We start from the raw sequence: 21,581 nt of genomic DNA on the forward strand, positions 1-21,581 counted from the left end.
CCTTTACTGAAAAAACACGCAAAATCTGGCTGGCAGGCTTGACTGCAGCTAAGAAGATTGTAGTCCAGCGTTGGAAACCTCCCCATGATATTTCAAGTACTCACTAGCTTCAGAGATTTTTGGACATTTCTTACCTGGAATTATCATCAGCAAGAGTAAATGATGCGTGACCAAACACTATCTTAATGTGGACAAATTTGATATCTAGCTTAAAAGATCTTCTGTTAAAATAGGAATGCTCTATCTGTGTATGCACTACTATTCAGTTGGTTGGTGGAGGGGAGAGGGGTGGGAGGGGAGAGAGAGGGGTGGAAAGGGGGATGGGGATGAGGGTTGGGTGGTGGCTTGGTTAAACAGTTAAAATGTAATCGGCAACCAGTTGCATTGAATGTAATTTGCTGGTGTTGCAATAAAAATTAGTGATTAAAAAAAATAAAACTGCCTTCAGGCAGGTCTATGTAATTGAGTAATTACTGAATAAATATTACAAGTTTCATATTGAAGACAATGTACAAAGGCACAGTCACAACATTTAATCAAAGTTTGTAGTCAGGATCAATATAAAGTGCTGTGGCAAAGGACTAAAATGTAATGTTGAAAGAAATCCAAGCTTATGTATTGTAAAATGCATACACTTACATTTGATTTTATAGCTACTCCACTGTACATTTTAGTGATTTCAAAAATTTACAGAGACAGGTGTGTAAAAAGGGCCCAAAGGATCACTGGGGACCCGAGTCACCCCAACCACAAATTGTTCCAGCTACTACCATCTGGGAAATGGTACGGCAGCATTAAAGCCAGGACCAATAGGCTCTGGGACAGCTTCTTCCACCAGGCCATCAGACTGATTAATTCACACTGATACAATTGTATTTCAATGCTATACTTACTATTTATTACAAATGACTATAAATTACACAATGCACATTTAGATGGAGATGGAAAGATCTTTACTTCTCATGTATGTGAAGGATGTAAGTAATAAAGCCAATTCAAATATACAGCATTACAATATTGTCATTAAAATGTTCACATAATTAATAAAATATAAAACATCCTTGTTCATGAATATTTACTGTATGTCATAATGAAATGGAACAAAATTCACATATTCACATAGATACACATGCTCAAGAAGTATTTCAAAGAGTGTTAAAAAAAATTCAAATTCTTTGTCCCATCCCATTAGCTGAAAACTGTTGAATAATTTGCCATTGAGCCAAAATTATTTAATTACGGCTCAAGCTGCAAGGACTTAGAAAACCTATGTCATAGGGAAAAACTACAAACTTTGTAGATATATGTCTCCATCTCAGCTTTGCCATAGAGTATATCAACTAAGCAAAACAAAAATAGAGGACAGAGAGACACAAACACTGCACCACCACAAGGGAGAGACAAGAGACAATAACTGATGAGAGAAATAATGATTTATATCATTTTATGCATTGTACAAATTTGAAGCTGAAATCATTACTCTCATTTCAGCTAATGTTTAGAACTTCAGCTGGCTTTCATTCTCAAGAGTCATTTATAGAATTGCATTTGCACCAGAAAAGAAAGTTTTAAGCAGAATGAATTTCTAGACTGATAAATTTAACTTGTTTTAATTCATCTTATTCTTTTCCCTCTTTCTTTTTGCTCTCTCAGTCTTTCTCTTTTCTTGTATAATCACTACGACTTTGGATTCACCCATTGTAATCTATTACTACTCGGTCCTTTAACTTTTAATTCCACAGATATTTATTCTCATTGCTTTTTATATTTACTGGCCACATTCACTTTGGGCCAAATGCCTGTTTTCCAGCAGAGCAACAATATAATCTTGCAAATTACCTCACTTTAAAAGCCCAAAGAATGAAATGACTAAACAGCACTAGAACACCCATTACTGGTTATAGTGTTTATACATACATCTGTTTTAAAATTTGAACATGGTTAACATCATTTGGAGCTAGACAGTGATCATTGAACCTCGTCCAACATCTCTTAAAGGGGAGATACATTATGGCAGGAGGTGGGGTAGAAAGTAATTTCATAGTTCCAAACAGCTACAGTATGTAGAAAGAGATGGTTCTCCCACATGAAGAATGAATGATGAGATGGAGAGCAGAATACACATATTCTACACACTGGGACAGGAAGCCATGATGAGGAGGAGGAGGCCAAAGAAAAAATGAATGTCGGGAGTCAAATCCCATTTCCCATCCCTCACCAGATAACTATCTCTTAAAGCAAACAGACTAACCAGTGACTTCCTATTACCTAACATTTACGAGTGTTTCATTCATCATTATCACCTACTGTTTGACAATCTAGATTCAATTTGATCATCCCATGACAATGATACCAGCAAGGAGGAAAAATATTTTACTGTGATTTAATCAGTTCACTTACTCTGGCAAATTTTATTATTTTTCCACAAGGTTAGAATTAAATATGATAACCAATCTTAATAATATTTATGACTTTAAATGTCACCAAATTTTAAACAACTAATAGAAGCTTTCATTTTGTATAAAACACAAAATAACTTTGTATCAATTTAAAAGTTTTCTTTGCAGAATAAAGTTGATACAGCACTGTGTATTAATTTGTGTAGCTATTTAGAATGATCATTTTGTCTTGTTTCTTGAGTATTTCATCTGAATCTGTGCATAATTATCAGCGGTAACATTGTGATGATTTTCTGGTCCACAAATGGCTTTTACTGGTCTCCACCCAGAGCTAGAAATACCATATGGCGTGATCTAAAAGAAAAATGTTGCCAGGAATGTTGCATAATTAACAATATCACTCTTGAGCATTCACACACATAAAGACAATGAATGACAGTATCAGCAAAGAAACATTACCAATCATTAAAACAAAAAATAATTCATAGTGTTGTATGAGTGTAGGAAAAATTGGAAAGAAGAGAAAATAATAAGGACCATCTGTCAAAAATGGCTTTTGGTTTGTTCGAAAAACAAAAATGATGATATCATTATTGCTATAAATCAGGTAACTCAGTACCAGGTTTTATATGGTTCATTATATAGACTATTATAACACTGCATTGTTAGCATGGTAATTAAAAAAGTTGCATAAGCATAGCTATTGGAAGCCAAAAATTAATTCTCTACCTGTATTCTCTCTTCTTAACTACTGCTTTCTTTTCCCACCATAAGCACTAGGTAAAACAGATCCAACCCTGTTTTTTGGATAAATATGCAGGAAGCATTCAAAGAAAACTACAGGTACAACTAAAATGGTGCAGACATACTGTAGGTTTGCAGCTAGATCAAGACTTCACAGCACTAGCACAAACAATTAGCAAAGGAAATAACATCAGTGAACATACTTACAAAAGGAGATGGAATCTGAAGAAGACCATTACATGGACTTGCTTCAACAGTTTCCTGGATACCTAAATTATGTCAGATAATAAAAAAAATGTTTGGATCAGGGTGATGCACAAATATGCTAAGCTTTAAAGCAGTCGTGGCTAGCACGTGTGGTGATCCTACTCATTTAAATAGAGTCATTTGGCTGATCAAAAAGACAAATGCAGGCAAGTGATTCGTTTATTTTTCTTTATCTCTACAATTTTAATTAATTTTTGTAAACTTAAGGTAATTGAAGTAAATTAATTACAGTATTGCTCTATTATTTCTAAATAATTTTCCTGTTTTAATTACATATATTAATTTTAACTCAGAGATATTTAAAAGTTCTGAGACCTTTGACAGTATCTGACAGGCCATCAAGACAGTTTGGGTGCAAGGACTCAGGATCCACAGCTTTGGTCTCTCCTCAAAGATCACTTTGCTTTATGAGATAACCACAACAGTCAGGCCTCTATGTTCATTTGTCCCCTCAAAAGTATCATAAATTGTACCATTTTAGCAGTGTGTGTGTGGTGTAAGCACTGATGTATATGTGTAAGGTTGGTAATTTCAGTGTCTACAAATGCCCTTAAGGGGACTGTTATAGAGGTTAACATGCTTTTCTCCAACCACATTGCAATTGACGCAACTCACTCCTTATAGATGATCCAACAAATTCACAAACTAGGAAACTGCCTCTTTCCCCATTTGGAGAAAATTCCAACCAACATTGAAATTTAAGCTCAGGATTTTTAACAAGGAATTAAATACTGTAATCTTATTAAAGTCACAGTAATTTACTACTTTTTTAAACACTGCACCTAAAATTAGTGAAAATGTAGTTTCTCCCAGTCTGTTGATGTTAACACCTTCATCTTTAGAATCTTACCTCCACCTTGCTTTACTAGATTTGTAAGTTCTTCTGGTCTGCTATCCTCTTCAACACTCCTTGTCCGCTTATTCTGGTCTACTTATCCATTGTTCCTCACTAATGGCTATGTTCTCTCAAATTACCCCAACTCCATTTCCTGTCCATAATTATTTGCTTCTCCATTTTATTCTGGCTTCATTAATCCTTCCAAAACTCAACATACGATTAGTTAGTGAAGTTTATCATAAGCTTTCATTGTGGCACATTATTCAATTCTTGATGTCCTTTAAAAACATTTTCTTCCAGTGTGCACTGCAACATTAAAAGATATTGATGAAAAGCAAATATAGTGGATTCCAGTTAATTGGGCCATCGATTAGTCGGGGCAGTCACTTATTTGGGACAACTCTTATAAAAACAAAAACTAATCGAGAAAATAACTGAGATTCTCTTCAGTTATTTTGGACACCATGCCACTTAATTGGGGCAGGAGACAGTTGCCAAACTGTTTCTAACTAGTGTCAGTCACGTGCACTCGTGTGGCTGTTAGACACAACACTGCTTCAAACAATTTTTAAATGGTGCCATTTGCATACATTGGTGTTCAAAAAGCAGTGATTTTTATCACTGATGGTTGGTGAGAAATAAGCAGTAAGACAATTCAGAACGGTTTTGCTCTTTGCAGTTTCAAGCTTTCAGGTTTAGAGATGCTAATAATGACCAGAAGTGCAAATGAAACTATTTCACTATTTCAATAAGTTAGAAACTGTGAAGAATTTGAAGGTACCAACAATCATCTTGAACATTACAATGAGAAAATGAAGATTTGGAGGATGTAAGCATCAACAACATTGTTTGGAGGCAGCCCATTTCTGCATTGAGTTTGTTCACTTACAGTTTAAAGAACACAACATAGATGATTTCTTCCTTTGGTAAATATTAGGAATTAATACACATTTTTATAGTACTGTAGTAATATTAGTAGTGTTCTAATTTTTCTGTATTTCAGTTAAATACATAATTTGTTACTCAGTTTGTTCTTTTTATACCTTTTTAACTACTTCCATGAATCTTTGGCTAATTTTGGCAGCCACATAATTGGGCCAAAATGTACTAGTCCTAATTAACTGGAATCCTCTGTATAGTTTCTTGATCTGTAGAATTTACACTACTATACATGAAATTTACATAAGTCTATTTTTTTACGTGTTTACTAATTAAAGTTGCACTTACTATTAAGGGATTCTAAACATCATTGGCTTTTGCTTCCAAATAATTAAGAGACTTTGGACAATAGGGATAAGTAGTTTATTGAATGTCAGTCAAAGGCAGGGTTTATACCTAGATGCTGCTGGTAAAGCCAGCATCAAATGCCCGTCCTGAACTGCCTTTCAGAAAGTAGAGGTCTTTATGAATAGCTGAAATTCTTCTTGTGAGAATACTTGGTTCCAGGGGATTTTGACCTAGAGATGATGAGGAACAAGAATGTATAATTTTTCAGGTAGCAGTGTTTCAATGTACCTATTTGCCCTAGTCATTCTAGGTGGAAGGCTTGTGAGGAGCAATTACAGAATCCTTGGTGATATACTGGATTGAAAATAATGGGATATAGTTCACAGCGGGCGTAAGAGATTCTGCCAATGCTGAAAATCTTAAGCAGCACACACACAATGCTGAGGAACTCAGCAAATCAAGCAGAATCTATGGAGGGGAATAAACAGTTGGGGCAAGGCCCTTCAGCAGAACTCTTCATCAGGATCTGATGAAGGACCTTGATCCGCAATGTGACTGTTCATTCCCCTCCAAAGATGCTGCCTGACTTGCTGAGTTCCTCCAGCATTTCTGTATGTAGTTCACAGTGAAATTAGGCTACACTAATAGTGAAGCCAATAGTATTTAGAATGGTTGATGGAATCCTTTCTCTCCTTTCTCAGAATGGTGACAAATTGATTATATCTGGTGCTCCACTTATCTAGCCATATGGACTTAATCACACCTGTAACCTGTGCCTTGTATGTAGAGGACTTTAGGGCGTTGGGAGGTGAGTGACTCACCATAGTTTATTCAGCCTCTGTCATGCTATTACAGGTACCATATATGACAGAATGGATTGATCCAGTGACTGTGATGAGACAGTAATTCTATCACTGATACTTGAGCCCAGGTGAATCTGTGGTTTGTGGATCGTTACAAGACTCTCAAAGTAAAGAGCAAGATGTACCAGTGACATTAAAAGTGACAGGCTACACTGGAGAGAATGTTCCTGTAAAAGGGGCTGTATAGTGACCTTCAAGCACAAGGGACAACACCTAAAGACACTGCTACTGATTGTAGAAAAGAGAGTACAGCCAATATTAGGTCTGAGTGCATGTAAAAAGGACAACTTGTTGAAAAGAGTTTTCATAGTGGCTTAGCAGACCAAAGGTAGCCAGGCAACACTCAATAAATTACAGATGTCTTTGAGGGACTGGGATGCTTTCCTGATGTAACTCAAGAAACTCATAACAGCATCCATTAGAGCTCCAGAGAGGTTATGCAAGAGAAGCACAAGAACTCCACCTTCCATAGACATCCATATCAGCTACATCAAAATGACAGTCAGCATGCCAGTGCTGAACAGAGTGATTGGGATGAAGAAGTTGCTAGTCTTGTTTGCACATCAAGCAGCTGTGGTTCAAAATCTGTCTCTCATCAGCTTCCAGTTGAAGATAAGAAATCAAAAATATCTCCATAATTCTCTCAGAAGTTGAAGAGGAAAAATAAAAAGGAAGATTGGAGACCACACAGACCCGAAGCTCAGAATAACAGACTCAGTGGAACACAAACCAACATGAGGAGTTGCTATCTATGATACGCAGCCAAAAGGAGGAGCTCAGTGAATTGAGACAGTCTCAATTAGAATTAGTGCAAAAACTCACTGAAAACATGGATATAGTCGAGGGCTCCATTATGAGGCATAGGGAGCAAATTATGGTCATACAGCAAGAACAAGAACAGAGCCGAACAGATAGGATCTTAGCAGAAGATAAGTCAACACGTGAAATAAATTATCACATAGATCAGAGTTCACAAAAGGACATGGACGTTAATGCAGCAAAGAAAATCAAGACATCTGTGGAAACAAATAGCAGTCCAAAAGGGATCATTAAGCCATCACAGAGATGAATCAAGAGTGGTTGAATGAATAAAGGGACTGTATTTGCTTATTACAATTGAAGTTAACATGTCTCACAGGTTTATGAGAGCATACTATTGTGTTTGTTTTCGTTAAAGGGGGGAAGATGTGTTATTATGTCTGTACATAATAAAGAACTTCATTTCCCAGTGTGCATTGCGGGTGGTTCATCCAGAACTGGAAATGATGTTGGTGAACAACACAGACACACACACACACACACACACACACACACATATGCTCTTCGTGGACTGGAGTGTGTGGAGTAAAATGTGATCGAGCTGAAGTCATTCTGTGAATCTGTATATAAGATATGTTCTAGCGTTTGGAAACTCACACAAAGTTTGTGTTTGTTAAAGAACAAATATAACAGTATACTAAGTCTGTACCTGGTCAGGTTAAGTTTCCAGTCAATGGTGGTTCAGCAGGATGTTGATGATGGGAATTTCGCGATAGTAATTATTTTGAATGCATTGAATAGGATCCTTGACAGTCAGTTGGAAATGATCATCGCTTGGCACTTTACTTATGATAGTTTTACTTAGTTTTAATCAAAAAAGATTTAATGTTGTCCAGATCTATTCACATATGGGTAAGAAGATCTTAATTAATTAAGGAATTTGTCATGGAACTGAAAACTGCATAATTACTGCATCTCCTTTGTGAAAACTATGGTAGAAAGAATATTTTTGATGAAACAGCTGTTAGGCCAAAAACAGTAGCCTGAGTAACTTCTGTAATAATGTAGTAGGGATACGATGACTGGTTTTCAATGTGAATTTATTTTATGCTGAATGTGACTCAATTTGACATTTTATTTTGTTCTGAATTGATTTCAATTTCTACTGCTACTCTTCATTGCTACACTCAGACAAATGCTTCCTTAACACCATTGGCAGCCCCTCTATATTTATGTTTGTTTTTTGGTTTTATTGTCCATATCTGGTTTAAGCTTGGGGTGAGATCTAAATCCCAAATGATCTGGCTGGAACTCAAACTGAGCAGCAGTGAAATACTTATGGATTAATGTCACAAATGCAATAAAACTACATATTTTTAAAATTGAACTCTTGGAAATGTTCACCAGATGAGACAGCACTTGTGGAATGAGAAATCGGCTAATGATAGAATGGTGATTCTGTTTTTCTCTCTATCAGTGCTGCCAGTCTTGCTGAATATCTTCTGCATTTCTGTTTTTGATTTATTGTTGGTAAGTGTAAATAATAAACAATTAGCTATCATCAACAATGTTGTTATTTTCCTGATGAATGAGAAAAGAGTAAGGAGATAACAACTAACTGGAACTATTATGGCTTGACTTCTAAAGACAGAATGTACTGGGACAAAATTCAATTTTTTTCAGTTGCAAACGAACATCTTGGAATTTTAATGATAAAATTAAAATATGAAACTGCAATCTCTAAAACAAAACATGCAAACAAAGTACAAACACTCAAAAGAATTTTAACTCAAAGATAGCACTCCATTTTCCACCGAGGCCAGAAACTCTTGCGTTTGCTCACTTACACTTCAGTCTTTGGTTGAGGCGATCTAATGACTGAAGAAGTTTCTTTTCTTCAAAGGACAGTGCACTGAGGCCTGATTGCTGTACTTTGTTTTCAAGGAAGGCATGTTGCTGTGTTTTTAATGAGTCCATAGCAGCCAGGATGTCAGTATCCACAGCAGATGTTTCTACGAGATTTTCTGCTAACATAAACTGTTTGGTGCTTTCTGAAACTGCTGAGAAGAGAAACATTCAGAATGAGACTCAGAATTGGGTATATTATCACTGAAAGATGTCATGAGATTTGTTGTTTTACCACAGCATGGAAGTAGTTAAAATGTGCAAAAAAAGACAAACTTCAGTTTAACTGAGTAACAAATTATGTATTTGAATGAAAAATGGAACAAATTACACTATAACACTAACAATATAAAACTGTGTATTAATTCCTAATTGTTATTGACAAAGGAATTCTTCCCGTGTATGCTGCTGTGACTTTTTGATTAACTGTAAAAGAATAAAATCAGCACAGACACCTAGTGCAGATAATGGACTGCCTTCATATAATGCTTTTGATGATTGTATCCTCCAAATCTTCATTTTCATTGCAAATTCCAAGATGATTGTCAGTACTTCAAATTCTTTGTAGTTTCTAACTTGTTGAAGTAGTGAAGTCATTTCATTTTCACTCCCGGCTGTTTCTGGCATCTCTAAGTCAAAATGCTTAATTCAGTGAGCGAAACAGTTCTAAATTGCCTTACTGCTTACTTCTCACCAACTATCAATGACAAACTCACTGATTTCAGAACACAAACACGCACAACTGACGCAATTTAAAAACTCTTCACTCTAAGCATGGTGTAGTGTTAAATGGCCACATAAGCATATGCTACTGATGCTAGTTAGAAATTTCAGCAAGTGTCCTGTCTCAGTTAAGTGGCATAGTGTCCTTGCATCATACACAGGGATGCTCTCCTCAGTTATCTGATGAGGTAACCATAGCCTTTGGCCAGAAGCAGAAGGTGTCAGGTGGTGCCCAACCTTCATGGAATGTTTCAACCCTGAACTACTACACACTCCAGTTGTTGCTCAGCAGTGAAAGGAATCCAGGCTATGTTCTCAATTAAGTTTTGTTCTCTGTCCCAATTAAGTGGCCGCCCGATTTCCAATGTTCCAATTAACCAGAATCTGCTGTATTTAAAAAATAATGAAATAAGTAGTACAAAGAAAGAGCAAAAGTAGTGAGGTAGTATTCATGGGTTAGTTAATAATCCATTCAAAAATCTGATGGCAAAGTTGAAGAAGTTGTTCCTCAAATGTTGAGTGTGTGTCTTCAGGCACATTGTACTTCCTCTACAATGAGAAGAGAGCGGATGATGGGGATCCGTAATGATGGATGGCATCTTTTTGAAGATGGGCTCAATGCTAGGAAGGCCAGTACCTAGGATGGAGTAGGCTGAGCTTGCAAACTTCTTCAGCTTCTTCTGATCCTGTGTAGTGGCCCCTGCATATCAGACAGTGATGCAACCAGTTAGAATGCTCTCAATGGAACATCTGCAGAAATTTTCTAGAGTCTTTGGTGCCATACCAAATTTTGTTAAATTCTTCATGAAATACAGCTGCTAGCATGCCTTCTTTGCAATTGCATCAGTATGTTGGGCCCAGGACAGGTCTTCAAAGATATTGACACCCAGGAACTTGAACGCTCAGCTTTCCATTGCTGATCCCATCAATAAGGACGTCTTGCAACTTCAGTTCAATTTACTAGATTTTCCAATTCCACTTCTATTTATAATATCATATAAAGTGACATTTAAAGCCCAGCTACAGAAATGGGAAGAAAGAAGATATATTGGTGTAAAATGTAATAACATATTTTGATCAAAAAAGACAGAAAGAAAAGAATTTTAAAGTGTTAACTCTCTTGATAATATCATTTAGATTCCTAGTTTTAGTTTTAAGCAATGACAGCTTTCTTTTTTTAATGTTTTATTCAAATAGTACTACTAAGCTAAGTTAAATAGATAAATACTATATTTTATTTTCTTGTGTATTCTCTGTCATTTATCCTTTATATAACCCACTTTGACTTACAAGCTGCGTAGAGTGCAAGCATGGTCATTTGACTAATTCTCAATTATACCTTTAAACTATTTTTTTCTTTTGGATACCCAAAAAATCTTGCCTGGCTAAGGAACTGCTGTTGAGCAACAAGAAAACATGTTGTCATTCTGTCTATAGAACCATAGAACACTACAGCACAGTACAGGCCCTTCAGCCCTCCATGTTGTGCTGACCCATATAATCCCTAAAAAATGTACTAAACCCACACTACCCCATAACCCTCCATTTTTCTTTCATCCATGTGCTTGTCCAAGAGGCTCTTAAATACCCCTAATGTTTTAGCCTCCACCACCATCCCTGGCAAGTCATTCCAGGCACTCACAACCCTCTGTGTAAAAAACTTATCCCTGATGTCTCCCCTAAATTTCCCTCCCTTAATTTTGTACATATGCCCTCTGGTGTTTGCTATTGTGCCCTGGGAAACAGGTACTGACTATCCACCCTATCTATGCCTCTCATAATCTTTTAGACCTTTATCAAGTCCCCTCTCATTCTTCTACGCTCCAAAGAGAAAAGTCCCAGCTCTGCTAACCTTGCTTCATATGACTTGTTCTCCAATCCAGGCAACATCCTGGTAAATCTCCTGTGCACCCTCTCCATAGCTTCCACATCCTTCCTATAATGAGGTGACCAGAACTAACATTTGCAATCAACCAGCTTAGACACTGGATTTCACATCTTGTAGAGGGTGATGTAGAGGTCTACTCTGCATATGCTTTCTCACCAAGTATGTGGCTTGTAATCCAGGTAGAGGGAAAATGTAGTCTGAATCTAGTCTGAATTGTTAGGCTGCACACCTGTTCCATTCTAGTTAGCTCAGAAGATTAGTTTGATGAGCAATCTACATGCAAAGGATGAATGCACATTTATGTAAATAGCTGTTCATTGGTAGTTCTGCTAGAAACATATAAAACGTCAAGGATGATAGTAGGAGGGGTGTAAATCTTTAAACTTATACCTGGAGCCTTAACCCATTCCTTCCAGCATGGATTATCTCAATTTCTATGCATGCAGAGGCTAACCATCGCGTAGCACAACAGAAGTCAGTGTTTAAATGTTGTAGTGAAAACTCAAGACATCTGCTATCAGAAGTTCAGCAACAAAATTTGACTGGTGCAGTTAAGGTGCCAGAGCATCTGCTAATCTTTACAGGCGTTTATAAATACATTCCTAGATTTGTTGAAACATTGCCTTCATGGAGCAGCAGTCATTTCATGAGGCTCAGATGAGTTTCCTCATTCATAATGCCATCACTTCTCCATTGCTTTGGCCTCTTCCAACAGAGGAAACGAGTTCTCTGTATCTTCTCCATCGAATCTCTCTATCCCTGACACTGAAACAGGTCTTAGCGTAAAAGCTGAGGCCTACTTCAGCCTTGGGTAAATGGCTTTACCCTGCTGGGCTGCTGCTGGTGTATTAGCAGTGTCTACCTTTATCCAAGTGGAATGCTTCTTTAACTTTTCTTTGTTAATGATTCTCCCCTTTCTCAAACACCCAATGCTAATTTCTGCAGTTAGCTTTCCTTTTCATTCTAACTTAAGGCATTCCTACAGCGTCTCTTCCACAGTTCCACTTAAAATTGTCTTGCCTCACTACCCACAACCTGCTGCCCAACAGGCTTCATCTGCAATATATATTGTCCAGAATGATGGGAGACTGCAGGGAAAAAGTCTTAATGCATATTTTCTTTTGTAAGTACTAATATGTTGTGCATGATGCCTTGGGCCTCCTAGGTGATGGAAAGCCTTAATACAAAATTGGTGTATTTCTCTGCAAAGCAGTGCTTTAAGACCATAAGACATCGGAACAGAATTAGGTCATTTGGCCTATCGAGTCTGCTCCACCATTCAAACATGACTGATCCTTCTTTTTCCCTCTTCAGCCCCACTCCCCGGCCTTCCCCATAAACTCCTCATAAACCTTTGATGCCATGTCCAATAAGAACCTATCTAGCTCTGTCTTAAATACACCCAACAACAAATCTCCACAAATTCACCACCCTCTGCCTAAAGAAATTTCTCTGCATCTGTTTTAAATGGACACCCCTCTATCCTGAGGCTGTGCCCTCTTGTCTAGACTCCCCCACCATGGGAAACATCCTTTTCACATCTACTCTGTCTAGGCTTTTCAATATTCAAAAGGTTTCAATGAGATCCCCCCCTTATCCTTCTAAATTCCAGTGAGTACAGACCCAGAGCTATCAAACATTCCTCATATGATAACCCTTTCATTCCCGAAATCATCCTTGTGAATCCCTGAACTCTCTCCAATGCCGGCAAGTCTTTTCTTAGATGAGAAGCCCAAAACTTTTCACAATAGTTAAGGTGATGCTTCACCGGTGCCTTATAAAGCCTCAGCATCAAATCCCTGCTCTTGTATTCTAGACTTCTTGAAATGAATGCTAACATTGCACTTACCTTCCTCACCACTGACTCTACCTGCAAGCTACCCTGCAGGGTATTCTGCAGAAGGACTCCCAACTCTCATTGTTTCTCAGATTTTTGGATTTTCTCCATTTAGGGAATAGTCTGCACATTTATTTCTACTACCAAAGTGCATGACCATGCATTTTCCAACATTGTATTTCATTCTGCCACTTTCTTGCCCATTCCCCTAAACTATCTAAATCCTTCTGCAGCCTACCTGTATCCTCAACGCTACTTGCCACTCCACCGATCTTTGTATCATCTGCAAACTTGGCAACAAAGCCATCTACTCCATCATCTAAATCATTCACAAACAGCATTAAAAGAAGCGGTCCCAACACTGATCCCTGCGGACACCACTAGTCACTGGCAGCCAACCAGATAAGGATCCTTTTATTCCCACTCATTGCCTTAGTACAGATATCAGTGGAATGCAAATATCAAAGTCTGCAAATCAGAGATTTTTTTTTTATTTCTATACTTTATCTTGTACTCCACTCCAATTATTTATCATGATCTTACTTATTTCTGGGCTCTTTCATTTTTTACGAATATTCTTTTGAGCAAATCCTCATCTAATATCCTCTGACGTTCATAGATGTAAACAGTATGTTATCTCCACAAATGCGAACCGGAGTGATAGGGCTGAGGAAGCAGAAAACAGAATTAAATCAAAGATAGTGTGCAACAGAGAAGTGGTGCAGTTAAAACAGAAAGCAACAAATACTGGACTGAGAGTGTTATATTTGAATGCACGCAGCATAAGAAATAAAAAGGACGATCTTGATATTCAGCTATAGATTGGCAAGTATGATGTTGTGGCCATCTCTGAGACTTGGCTAAAGGATGGCTGCCATTGGGAGCTGAATGTACAAGGATATATGGTGTATCAGAAAGGTAGATTAATAGGCAGAAGAGATGGTGTGGCCTTGTGTATAAGAAATAATATTATATCATTAGAAAGGGTTGAGTTAAGAAATGACAAGGGTAAAAGGACCCTTACAGCTGTTGTATACAGGCCTCCAAACAGCAGCCAGGACGTGGATTACAAATTACAGCAGGAGATAGAAAAGGCGTGTCAGAAGGGCAATGTCATGATAATCGTTGGGGATTTTAACATGAAAGTGGATTGGGAAAACCAGGCCAGTACTGGACCTCAAGAGAGAGAATTTGTAGTATGTCTAAGGGATGGCTTTTCAGAATAGCTTGTTGTTGAGCCCACTAGGGGATTGGCTATGCTGGATTGTGTATTGTACAATGATCCAGAGGTGATAAGAGAGTTTAAGGTTAAAGGAACCCTTGGGGAACAATATGATCGAGTTCACTTTGAAATTTGAAAAGGAGAAACTAAATTCCAATGTGTTGGTATTTCAGTGGAATAAAGGAAATTACAATGGCATAAGAACGGAACTGGCCAAGGTTGACTGGAAAGGGACTCTAGCAAGAAGGACAGCAGAGCAGAAATGGCTGGAGTTTCAGTGAAAAATGAGGGAAGTGCAAGTCAGATATATTTCAAATACGAAATTTTCGAATGGAAGTAGGACACTACCATGGCTGACAAGTGAAGTCAGAGCCAAAGTAAAAGTAAAAGAGAGGGCATACAAGGAAATCAAAGCTAGTTGGGAAGATAGAGGATCGGGAAACCTTTAAAAACTTGCAGAAGGAAACTAAGAAGGTCATTAAGAAGGAGAAGATGGATGATGAAAGAAAGCTAGCAACTAATATCAAGGAAGATACTAAAAGCTTTTTTAAGTATATAAAGGATAAAAGAGAGTTGAGGGTAGACATAGGACCAATAGAAAATGACACTGGAGATATTGTAATGAGAGTCGCAGAGATGGCAGAGGAACTGAATGCGTATTTTGCGTCAGTCTTCACAGTGGAAGACATTTGCATTATACTGGACATGCAAGAGTGTCAGGGAAGTTAAGTATGTGCAGTAAAAATTATGACTGAGAAGGTGCTTAGGAAGCTTAATGATCTGAGGGTAGATAAATCACCTTGACCTGATGGAATGCAGCCTTGGGTTCTGAAGGAAGTAGCTGGAGAGATTACAGAGGCATTAACAATGGTCTTTCAAGAATTAATAGATTCTGGCACTGTACCGGATAACTGGAAAATTGCAAATGTTACCCCGCTATTTAAGAAGGGTAGGAGGCAGCAGAAAGGAAACTATAGACCTGTTAGCCTGACATCAGTGGTTGGAATGTTGTTGGGATCAATTGTTAGAGATGAGATTTTGGAGAACCTGGAGGCACATGACAAGATAAGCCAAAGCTAGCATGGTTTCCTGAAAGGAAAATCCTGCCTGACTAACCTACTTGTGGTGAGAAGATGGCGGTGCGACAGTCGCGCGTGCGGCCACTCCAGGATGAATATCTGTCATCTGTTAAGTAGGATGTCGTGCACAATCCTGATTTAATGGGGACAGACGTGAGAAGCACGGAGGGACATCTGGTGAAACTTCTGACATGCCTGTTTCGCTGCCGCTGCTACTGTGTAATCAAAAAATCTTGGAAGAGGAAGGCCCCGAATCCTCGGCTTTGCCTGTTGCTTGGCGGCCGGGGCCGGGGTCGAAGCCTTCGGCAGAGATGGTGCTCAGTGTCGGAGGACTGGTCGGAGGCTCGAAGTTTTCGTACAGACAGAGTTGGCTGTGGTCGGGTGCTTCCAGAGGCTGCATCGGGAAGTTTTGCGGCGCTGGAGGTGCATGGCAGGAAGAGTTTTTCTTCCTTCTACCATCTGCGCGAGATGATGGGCTGTTGGGGACTTTGAGACTTTTTTTTACCGTGCCCGTGGTCTGCTCTTATCAAATTATGGTATTGCTTTGCACTGTTGTAACTATATGTTATAATTATGTGGTTTTTGTCAGTTAGTCTTGGTCTGTCTTGTGTTTCTGTGATATCATACTGTAGGAACATTGTATCATGTCTTAATGCATGCATTACTAAATGACAGTACACGAGGACTGAGTGTCCTCATAGTCTAATCTAATCTAAATCTACTGAAATATTTTGAGGAAATTACAAGGAGATGTAGTAGATGTGGTGTACTTGGATTTTCAGAAGGCCTTTGATAAAGTGCCACACATGAGGCTGCTTAGCAAGGTAAGAGTCCATGGAATTACAGGGAAGTTACTAGCATGGGTGGAGCATTGGCTGATTGGCAGAAAACAGAGAGTGGGAATAAAGGGATCCTATTCTGGCTGGCCGCTGGTACTAGTGGAGTTCCACAGGGGTTGATATTGGGACCGCTGCTTTTTACGATGTATGTCAATGATTTGGACAATGGTACTAGTGGACTTGTGGCTAAATTTGCCAATGATACATAGATAGGTGGAGGAGCATCTAGTGTTGAGGAAACAGAGAGCCTTTAGAGAGACTTAGAGAGTTTAGGGGAATGGGCAAAGAAGTGGCAGATGAAATACAATGTTGGAAAGTATATGGTCATGCACTTTGGTGGAAGAAATAAATGGGCAGACTATTATTTAGATGGGGAGAGAATTCAGAACGCAGAGATGCAAAGGGACTTGGGAGTCCTTGTGTAGGATACACTAAAGGATAACCTCCAGATTGAGTGGGTGGTGAAGAAGGCAAATGCAATGTTGGCATTCATTTCTAGAGGTATAGAATATAAGAGCAGGGGTGTGATGTTGAGGCTCTATAAGGCACTGATGAGACCACACTTGGAGTATTGTGTGCAGTTTTGTGCTCCTTATTTTAGAAAGGATATACAGACATTGGAGAGTGTTCAGAGAAGATTCCAGAAATGAAAGGGTTACTGTATGAGGAATGTCTGGAAGCCCTTGGGCTGTATTCCCTGGAGTATAGGAGAATGAGAAGGGGATCTTATAGAAACATTCCAAATGGAAAGTGGCCAGTGAGTGAGTGGGCCAGTGAAGGAGTGGAGATTTGAGGCTTTGACTCGAGAGGCTTCGACGAGAAGAGGCTGAGGACGAGCTTCACGCCAAGTGAGGTAAGGCCGGGTAAGTTCCTTTCAAAGGAGAAAGTTTCAAAAGTTGAGGCAAGCTGAGATCGGCCCCATGGTTTGTTCATCCTGCAGCATGTGGGAAATCAGGGATACTTCCAGTGTCCCTGACGACTATGTGTGCAGGAAGTGTGTCCAACTGCAGCTTCTGGCAGACTGCATTGAGCGTCTGGAGCTGCGATTGGATTCATACTGGAGCATCCGCGATGCTGAGAAAGTCATGAATAGCATGTTCAGTGAGTTGGCCACACCGCAGGTAAAGGCTACACAGGCAGAAAGGGAAGGGGTGGCCACTAGACAGCATAGCAGTAGGCAGGTAGTGCAGGAGTCCCCTGAGGTCATCTCCCTCCTAAACAGATATACTGTTTTGGATACTGCTGGGGGAGATGTCTCATCAGGGGAAGGCAGCAGCAGCCGAGTTCATTGTACCATAGGTGGCTCTGCGGCACAGGAGGGAAGGAAAAGGAGTAGGAGAGCTATAGTGATAGGGGATTCGATTGTAAGGGGAATAGATAGGCGTTTCTGCGGCTGCAAACGAGACTCCAGGATGGTATGTTGCCTCCCTGGTGCAAGGGTCAAGGATGTCTCTGAGCGGCTGCAGGACATTCTGGAATGGGAGGGTGAACAGCCAGTGGTCGTGGTGCACATAGGTACCAACGATATAGGTAAAAAACGGGATGAGGTCCTACAAGGTGAATTTAGGGAGTTAGGAGATAAACTAAAAAGTAGGACCACAAAGGTAATAATCTCTGGATTACTACCAGTGCCACGTGCTAGTCAGAGTAGAAATAGGAGGATATTTCAGATGAATACGTGGCTTGAAAAATGGTGCAAGGGGGAGGGATTCAAATTTCTGGGACATTGGAACTAGTTCTGGGGGAGGTGGGACCGGTATAAACAGGACGGTCTGCACCTGGGCTGGACTGGAACCAATGTCCTAGGGGGAGCGTTTGCTACTGCTGTTCAGGAGGTTTTAAACTAATGTGGCAGGGGGATGGGAACAAGTGCAGAGAGACAGAGGGGTGTAAAATGAGGGTAGAAGCAAAAAGTAGTAAGGTGAAAAGTAAAAGTGGCAGGAAGGCAAATCCAGGGCAAAAAGCAAAAAGAGCCACTTTTCAACATAATTGTATAAGGGCTAAGAGTGTTGTAAAAACAAGCCTGAAGGCTTTGTGTGTCAATGCGAGGAGCATTCGTAACAAGATGGATGAATTGAATGTGCAGATAGTTATTAATGAATATGATATAGTTGGGATCACAGAGACATGGCTCCAGGGTGACCAAGGATGGGAGCTCAACATCCAGGGATATTCAATATTCAGGAGGGATAGACAGGAAAGAAAAGGAGGTGGGGTAGCATTGCTGGTTAGAGAGGAGATTAACGCAATAGAAAGGAAGGACATTAGCCTGGAGGATGTGGAATCGATATGGGTAGAGCTACATAATACTAAGGGGCAGAAAACGCTGGTGGGAGTTGTGTACAGGCCACCTAACAGTAGTAGTGAGGTTGGGGATGGCATTAAACAGGAAATTAGAAAAGCGTGCAATAAAGGAATAGTAGTTATAATGGATGACTTCAATCTACATATAGATTTGGTGAACCAAATTGGTAAGGGTGCTGAGGAAGAGGATTTCTTGGAATGTATGCGGGATGGTTTTCTGAACCAACATGTCGAGGAACCAACTAGAGAGCAGGCCATTCTAGATTGGGTATTGAGTAATGAGGAAGGGTTAGTTAGCAATCTTGTCGTGCAAGGCCCCTTGGGTAAGAGTGACCATAATATGGTGGAATTCTTCATCAAGATGGAGAGTGACATAGTTAATTCAGAAACAAAGGTTCTGAACTTAAAGGCAACATGAGTGAATCTGCAGATGCTGGAAATAAATAAAAAACACAAAATGCTGGCAGAACTCAGCAGGCCAGACAGCATCTATGGGAGGAGGTAATAATCCTGAACTTTAAGTTCTGAACTTAAAGAAGGGTAACTTTGAAGGTATGAGACGTGAATTAGCTAAGATAGACTGGCAAATGATACTTAAAGGGTTGACGGTGGATATGCAATGGCAAGCATTTAAAGATCACATGGATGAACTACAACAATTATTCATCCCAGTTTGGCAAAAGAATAAACCAGGGAAGGTACTGCACCCGTGGCTGACAAGGGAAATTAGGGATAGTATCGAGTCCAAAGAAGAAACATATAAATTAGCAAACAAAAGCGGCACACCTAAGGACTGGGAGAAATTCAGAGACCAGCAGAGGAGGACAAAGGGCTTAATTAGGAAAGGGAAAAAGATTATGAGAGAAAGCTGGCAGGGAACATAAAAACTGACTGTAAAAGCTTTTATAGATACGTGAAAAGATAAAGATTGGTCAAGACAAATCTTTACAGTCAGAAAAAGGTGAATTGATCATAGGGAACAAAGACACGGCAGACCAATTGAATAACTACTTTGGTTCTGTCTTCACTAAGGAGGACATAAATAATCTTCCGGAAATAGTAAGGGACCGAGGGTCTAGTGAGATGGAGGAACTGAGGGAAATACATGTTAGTAGGGAAGTGGTGTTAGGTAAATTGAAGGGATTAAAGGCAGATAAATCCCCAGGGCCAGATGGTCTGCATCCCAGAGTGCTTAAGGAAGTAGCCCAAGAAATAGTGGATGCATTAGTGATAATTTTTCAAAACTCCTTAGATTCTAGATTAGTTCCTGAGAATTGGAGGGTGGCTAATGTAACCCCACATTTTAAAAAAGGAGGGAGAGAGAAACCGGGGAATTATAGACCGGTTAGTCTGACATCGGTGGTGGGGAAAATGCTAGAGTCGGTTATCAAAGATGTGATAACAGCACATTTGGAAAGAGGTGAAATCATCGGACAAAGTCAGCATGGATTTGTGAAAGGAAAATCATGTCTGACGAATCTTATAGAATTTTTTGAAGATGTAACTAGTAGAGTGGATAGGGGAGAGCCAGTGGATGTGGTATATTTAGATTTTCAAAAGGCTTTTGACAAGGTCCCACACAGGAGATTAGTGTGCAAACTTAAAGCACACGGTATTGGGGGTATGGTATTGATGTGGATAGAGAATTGGTTGGCAGACAGGAAGCAAAGAGTGGGAGTAAATGGGACCTTTTCAGAATGGCAGGTACCGCAAGGCTCAGTGCTGGGACCCCAGTTGTTTACAATATATATTAATGATTTAGACGAGGGAATTAAATGCAGCATCTCCAAGTTTGCGGATGACACGAAGCTGGGCTAGCTGTGAGGAAGATGCTAAGAGGATGCAGGGTGACTTGGATAGGTTAGGTGAGTGGGCAAATTCATGGCAGATGCAATTTAATGTGGATAAATGTGAAGTTATCCACTTTGGTTGCAAGAACAGGAAAACAGATTATTATCCGAATGGTGGCCGATTAGGAAAAGGGGAGGTGCAATGAGACCTGGGTGTCATTGTACACCTGTCATTGAAGGTGGGCATGTAGGTACAGCAGGCGGTGAAAAAGGCAAATGGTATGTTGGCATTCATAGCAAAAGGATTTGAGTACAGGAGCAGGGAGGTTCTACTGCAGTTGTACAAGGCCTTGGTGAGACCGCACCTAGAGTATTGTGTGCAGTTTTGGTCCCCTAATCTGAGGAAAGACATTCTTGCCATAGAGGGAGTACAGAGAAGGTTCACCAGATTGATTCCTGGGATGGCAGGACTTTCATATGAAGAAAGACTGGATCGACTAGGCTTATACTCACTGGAATTTAGAAGATTGAGGGGGGATCTTATTGAAACATATAAAATTCTAAAGGGATTGGACAGGCTAGATGCAGGAAGATTGTTTCCAATGTTGGGTAAGTCCAGAATGAGGGGTCACAGTTTAAGGATAAAGGGGAAGCCTTTTAGGACCGAGATGAGGAAAAACTTCTTCACACAGAGAGTGGTGAATCTGTGGAACTCTCTGCCACAGGAAACAGTTGAGGTCGGTTCATTGGCTGTATTTAAGAGGAAGTTAGATATGGCCCTTGTGGCTAAAGGGATCAGGGGGTATGGAGAGAAAGCAGGTACAGGGTTCTGAGTTGGATGATCAGCCATGATCATACTGAATGGCGGTGCAGGCTCAAAGGGCAGAATGGCCTACT

At 39.6% G+C, this 21,581-nt stretch overlaps 1 protein-coding gene across 5 annotated transcripts in view; it reads right to left on the reverse strand.

The window, feature by feature from the left end:
• Positions 1-936: 936 nt before the first annotated feature.
• The window catches only part of cep126 (centrosomal protein 126), a 107,549-nt gene continuing 86,904 nt past the window's right edge, over positions 937-21,581 (reverse strand). For 2 of the 5 annotated variants that reach the window (XM_073043250.1, XM_073043248.1), the window contains exons 10-12: positions 8,945-9,157; positions 3,351-3,412; positions 937-2,753 (exon numbers count right to left, since the gene is read on the reverse strand). In XM_073043250.1, coding sequence (XP_072899351.1) covers positions 2,619-2,753; positions 3,351-3,412; positions 8,945-9,157 — 410 coding nt within the window. In that variant the 3' untranslated portion in view covers positions 937-2,618. Of the gene's footprint in view, positions 2,754-3,350; positions 3,413-5,506; positions 5,706-8,944; positions 9,158-21,581 lie in introns of those variants that run through there. The other 3 variants (XM_073043249.1, XM_073043252.1, XM_073043253.1) reach the window with 3 other exon arrangements.

Source organism: Hemitrygon akajei, chromosome 4 (genome assembly GCF_048418815.1).
Source record: "Hemitrygon akajei chromosome 4, sHemAka1.3, whole genome shotgun sequence".
Lineage (NCBI taxonomy): Eukaryota > Metazoa > Chordata > Chondrichthyes > Myliobatiformes > Dasyatidae > Hemitrygon > Hemitrygon akajei.